This window comes from Columba livia, chromosome 4, assembly GCF_036013475.1.
Source record: "Columba livia isolate bColLiv1 breed racing homer chromosome 4, bColLiv1.pat.W.v2, whole genome shotgun sequence".
Lineage (NCBI taxonomy): Eukaryota > Metazoa > Chordata > Aves > Columbiformes > Columbidae > Columba > Columba livia.
In genome coordinates, this window is record NC_088605.1 from 45,751,903 (window position 1) to 45,757,669 (window position 5,767).

The 5,767-nt window shown below is 46.3% G+C and overlaps 1 protein-coding gene across 1 annotated transcript; it reads right to left on the reverse strand.

The window, feature by feature from the left end:
• Positions 1-2,276: 2,276 nt before the first annotated feature.
• Positions 2,277-5,496, reverse strand: LRAT (lecithin retinol acyltransferase). Its single transcript, XM_065061487.1, has 2 exons — positions 4,900-5,496; positions 2,277-4,348 (listed from the first exon to the last, which is right to left on the reverse strand). The coding sequence occupies exons 1-2, from the start codon at positions 5,440-5,442 to the stop codon at positions 4,196-4,198; spliced, it is 696 nt and encodes a 231-aa protein (XP_064917559.1). The 5' UTR covers positions 5,443-5,496; the 3' UTR covers positions 2,277-4,195.
• Positions 5,497-5,767: the final 271 nt, after the last annotated feature.

Here is a 5,767-nt window from a genome sequence, read left to right on the forward strand (position 1 = left end):
AGCACTGTAGCAGAACAGCCACTGACGGTTTCCTAATTCATAGATATGCTGTAGAGAAGAGACACCTACTAAAACAAGGTCACAGAGCTAAATAATGTTGCCTAATAAAGAGGGAAAACATTAAAAAGCTACAGAACATCTCTCAGAAAGTTTACTACGCTATTAAACACAGAAATGGTAAATATAAATCACCAGTTTTGTCCCAGATGGAACTGTGGTACTGCAATCAAAGTAATTCTGATTTAAGTCTTCTGAAGAACACCCCACTTTCCCCCCTTCTACCACAGTCTCCACTCACGACCATATCCTAAACATTCCCTTGACTTCAAAAGCAAAGCTAAGTCACAAACCACAGCACAGAATCAATTTTTAAGGAATTATGCCAAAAATAGCCCTCAAATGCTTTTAGTGATCTATTCCTACAGCAGAGGAGACAGTTTATTTAACCAGCACAACATTCTGAGATTCCTGTAAGGCTTACAGGAGAGTGTAATGCACTAGAGCAAAGAGCTTCAAAACTAAGTTTCTGTGTCTTCATTTCCCATCAGTAAACCCATTCATGACAGTGAAGTGTTCAGAGGAAACAGTTCCTAAGCTATTACAAAGCATAAAGAGCAAGTGGCTCCAAGAGTCACTGGAGACTTTTTTTTTTTTTTATTCAGTGGATAAAAGAGATGCTATTCAAGACTGCCCTAACACAGCTCTGTATCCTTCAGTGGTGTGTGACGCTTTATTTAATGTGAGAACACGCAATAAATATTACACCACCATACCATTTCTAGAGATCACAGTTCTAATGTTTCTTATTGCTGCAGCCTGCTTTCTAAAACCTGTCTGGTTGATGTCAAGTCACACACAAGTTTAATTCCCTCTTCCCCACCCCCTCAGACTTTAACAAGTATTGCTATGATTTTGTTTTCATTAAAAGACTGGATGGTATTTATATGTAGCATTCTCCTTCAGCACAGGAGGACCCAAAGGTGAAATCAAGCAGCATATGACTGTTCACTACAAAATGAGTAATCGCTTATGTTGAAAGCTAAAATAAATACAAATAGAAAGGTCAGTGTTCTAATGTCTTCATTTAGCAACTTATCTTTTTTTTTTTTTCTTTTAAACACAGGTTTTGTAAAAACATTTCAAGCCTCGTGAACGCTTATTTTATTTTTGTTTTCTTTGGAAAGCCTAAAGTGAAACATCTATCCTTTCAACTTAACGTCTTTGCTACTTGCCTTTCCCAGTGGCACAGGGGTGATGGTTATACTCTCTGTTACATATCCTGGTTTAACCACACAACTTTTCAAAACAGCTCCACCACTAAAATGAACTACAGCTCTAGATTTACACTCCCCATCACCATCACTTAGAGTTACCGATGAACTATTTCACTTCTAAGCACACACATTTCCAAACAGCTGAACTGCTCCACAGTTTTCTGTGTTATTATAACTAGCTCCTTCATTTCAATGGCATCGCAGTTGAGCTCGGGTCTGAAATGCAATGCTCCACCTAGGGCAAGTGCTTATTTTTACTCATGTAATTACAGAAAAAAAAATAGTTGACACTGACATTTACCAAAATATTTCAGAGCACAAACACGACCTGAGCTAAACACGAGAACTCATGCCTGCTAGTCTTGTTTCTCCCCTTGGAGTATGACTGATTTGGCATACCTGACTTTAACAAAATTTCCAGATCTCTGCTAGAATTATAGTTGGTAAGAAAAAACTCCTAAATGAGCAACTGAATATCTCTACTTATGCCCATGTTACTACTTGTCTCTGATGACAGAATACAGCAGGGCATTCTAGACCATTTCATAATATTTTGTAAGTGTAAAATTTTACACTTTGCAGGAAAATTCTGTACTAATACAGCTGGAAGTCTGCAAGGAACTGATTTCATTTCTTCATAGGCAACCCTATGGACATCCCAGTTTAGTCCCCCAGTTTAATCTGGATGCTTCTTGCTCAACTGCATTAGCAAAGCAGGAGCATTGGTCCTTTGCTATTGAAGCTAGAGCAGGAACATTTCTCTGCCTTCCAAAAATCCCACTTATGATTTGGTTACTGGTCATGACCCCATTGTTTATTGTATAAGTGTATTATAAGAATTACTGGAATTCTTATAAATCCCAAGTAAATAAAGGGGAAAAGAAAAGCCCACCTGTAATCAGACACCATGTAACTGGATGTTAATGGACTGTTCAGTGCCCTACTGGGATATGTTAGAGAAACGTTATAGCATAATACTCAATTTCAGGAGGCCATCAGACATTTTTAAATGAATAAATTCTATTTATATAATTACAGTAATGAGTACAGTTCATACTTTATGCACAGGAAGTAAAAAAAAACACACTGGAATTTATGTAAATATTACTGATGTGTACACTATGAAAAAGCAATTCATGTTAATTAAAAAACACCTTAATTTTAAAAGTTTACCAGAAACAGTTACACAGAGCATTGCAATCTTTGAAAGGAGAACAGAAGTTGTTTACGAGGGTCCAAGAGTCATTGATATCCAGCTGCTTTGGAGCTGGGCTGCAGACTGAACACGTACTAAAAGCAGGGCTGAAATCCCCTCTCGGTTGATGGCAGCAGTGGCCATGCTGCCATTTCCTATGGGCCTGGAATTTCACCCCAGTCTTTACATTCTTTGTCAGTTACACTGGAGCAGCCAAATAGAGTCAGTTTGCGAACCCAGTCTTCAAGCAGTTGTAAGGTCTAGGGGAAGGTGAAGGGGGTTTATAGCACAGTTAAAATTAGTCTCTCTAAAAATGGGGAAAAAAGTGGCCACTTCACCAGCAGAGCTGATGAGACAGGATACTGAACACCACTCATAGAAAGAAGCAAATTTAAGGTTTAGTCCTTGGTGAAGACACCATGGTATTCACCTTTGACTAGAAAGAAAGGCAAGCATAGTGCGTGAACGTGTAAGTGCATGTATCACATGCAAGGCATTCCAGGAATTGAACAATTTCTCTACATACATCAAGACATAATAGCAAAGCAAATAATAGCCAAGCTTTTTAGCACTCAATCAATTGGCTAGATGAACTAGATTTCAAATCCAACTTTACACATTCTTGATACACAGAAAGGCTTCAGCTTTGAAGATGAATCATTTTTAGCACCAACTGTTGGCTTGCAAGTGAATTCACAAGAGGTGAGCATAGAAAGACAGGTCGTCTTTCACAGAGAGACATCTTGTTTTAAGGCAATATCCTAAATGACAATACAGCCACTAGGTAAACTGCTCCAATGATCCCTGAAGTTTTATGGCACCCACACTGGGTCCCATTGCAGAGACATTGGTGTCTGTCCTCCTCCCTGCCATGTTGTCATGGTTTAAGGCAAGGCGGCAATAAAGGCACTGGAATGCCGGAAGTTTCTGATATTTCTGTGTGACGAGATGTCATAAAGTAAGCTAGTTTCTCCTGTGTCCCCTAAAACTCTCTGTAGCCATTTATATTAGCTATACTGACGTCTGTCGGTAGCAAGGAGAATGCTGAGGAATCGCTGTCTTTCCTTATCACTAACCAGATTTAAAAGTTGTTCAATACAGTAGCAAGTGTTTATGCAATTAATACAAACGAGAGATTTGTGTTGTTTTCCCAGAAGGGAAATGACTGTAGCCAATCCAGACAGATGTGCTCCTACAGCACACAGCACCCAGCCTAGGGTTGTTTTTTCTTCTTTGCTGTCAAGAAGAGTAAGTTTACATCTATCTCCAATAAAGAATACTCCAGGAACGGAGACAGTAACTTCTGAATATACATTATCTGTATCAAAGGAAAATGTAAGTAGTTTGCTTTCGATATCCATCACTTTGTGGAACTCCATCCATTTTTATTAATAGTCATGACACCAGGATATGCAGCTAAGAAACTGAACATGATATTACCAGAATCACTTACAGCTGAAGACAGGGAGCAGAACTGTAAATAATGAAAAAATAGGGTTGTGATAAAGTGTGTTAAAATGTACCAGCTGAGATTTTCAGGAAATCTATTATTTGGCTTACACAGTAAGCTATGCCTTGTGCACTATGTTCTAGACAAAGTTGTATTTAAAAACTGCACACAAGGTTAAGAAACTTTACGTGACACCGATGAATAATCTGTGCTTTCATAAATACGGTAGTATACATCCTATATACAGACGCTGGTTGTGAGCCTCCAGGAAGGCTGTTAGCCAGCCATCCACAGAAAAAAGGGAATAAAGATAGTTGGGAGAGTGGTGGAGGGTGCCAAACCCAGGCAGACTATTGATGCTAATCCCACAAGCACTGAAGCAAGAACACTCCTCTGGTCTCGAATAATCATCTTCACAGTCTCACAGAACTGGAGAGAGAAAAAAAAAGAGAGAGATCAGGGTTAAAGAGGAAAGCTTTAACCGGACCCGGTCTCTCTGTTACAGACCAGCAGCTACTCGCCCAGCTTTCACACGGGGTCTCTGGAGCGCAGAGCGCGTCTGGCACTGCCTCACCACCTGAGCGGTAGCCCCAGCACTGCCTGCGGCTCCGGCTTAACGAGGAGCTTCCATGCACTTTAAGAGCGTGTTAATTGTTTTAGGAATTCAGCCCCACTTCCCCCAACACCTGAAGCCAACAGCGGCCCGGCTACCCGCGTTCCGAGCAGCTCCGCGCCTGCGGCAGTGCCCGCTGCGGGGAGAACGCCCGCCAGCTCCAGCCGGGGGTGACGGGCGGTACCGGGCAGCAGCTCCCGAGGCCCGTGGCGGCGGCTGACCCGGTTCCGCGGAGCGGAGTTCCAGCGGGGCCACCGCCGGCGGGAAGGGCAGCACCGCGCCGGCCGCCGCCTCTCCCGGCAGCTGCGCGCAGTCCCGGCGGAGCAGGTCCCCGCGGGGCTGCCCAGCGCCGACGGCCGGGCCGTACCTTGTCGGTCTGGAAGCTGACCGGGGCTCCGTATCGGCAGTAGGTGACGAAGTGCTCGCAATTGTTCCAGAGCAGGCTGTAGGCAGTGGCGCCCACCAGCTTCTCCGCCCGGCGGGCCGCCTCCTCGCTGCTCAGCACCTGGTCCTCGAAGAGCCGGTCCATGTGGTTGACCAGGATGCTGCCGCCGTAGGCGAAGTCCTCCACCGTGTCCACGCGGATGCTGGCCGTTTTGGTGATGACGCCCAGGATGAGCCGCTTGTTGGTCACCACCTGCTGTATCTGCCGGCGGTCGCCGGTGAAGGCGGGCAGGATGTCGGGCATCAGGTGGGCGACGCGATTCTCTCCCAGGTAGATACCGAAGTGGATGAAGAGGGTGCGGGGCACCTCCAGCAGGTCGCCCCGCTTGAAGCAGCTGGTGTCGTAGTAGCCGGGGGCCGCCGGCAGCGGTTCCCCGCCGGAGCCCGCGGGCAGGGGCCGAACGTTGACGAGGAGCATCAGCTTCTCCAGCAGCAGCGAGGCCGCCTGCGGAACCGGGTTCTTCATGGTCGGCGGGGGGAGTCCTCGCTGTCGCCGAGCAACCCCCACCGCCCGGCCCCGCTTTTCTAGGCTACCGGGCGGGGCGGGGCGGGCACCCGGGCCAGCCCACCGGGCGAGCAGCGAACGCCCGCCCCGAGGATCGGCCGGGCTTTATTGGGGAGCGCGGCGGGTGCACAGAGCCGGCCCCGGCGGTCCCCGGCCCCCAGCATGGCGCGGTGCCTGCAACCCGGACCTCGGAGCCGAGTACCACCCGCAGCTCTCCCCCGCTACCCCCCAAACAGCACAGCGGAGGGCACGCGGGGCTGCAGCAGCAGCTTCGTTCACCTTTCCC

Bases quoted from the DNA above. Each gene is read 5' to 3' on its own strand.
- LRAT (XM_065061487.1), bottom strand. From the start codon at position 5,442: ATGAAGAACCCGGTTCCGCAGGCGGCCTCGCTGCTGCTGGAGAAGCTG. The intron at 4,349-4,899 runs GTACGGCCCGGC...TTCTCTCTCCAG, and splicing joins TCAGCTTCCAGACCGACAAG to TTCTGTGAGACTGTGAAGAT.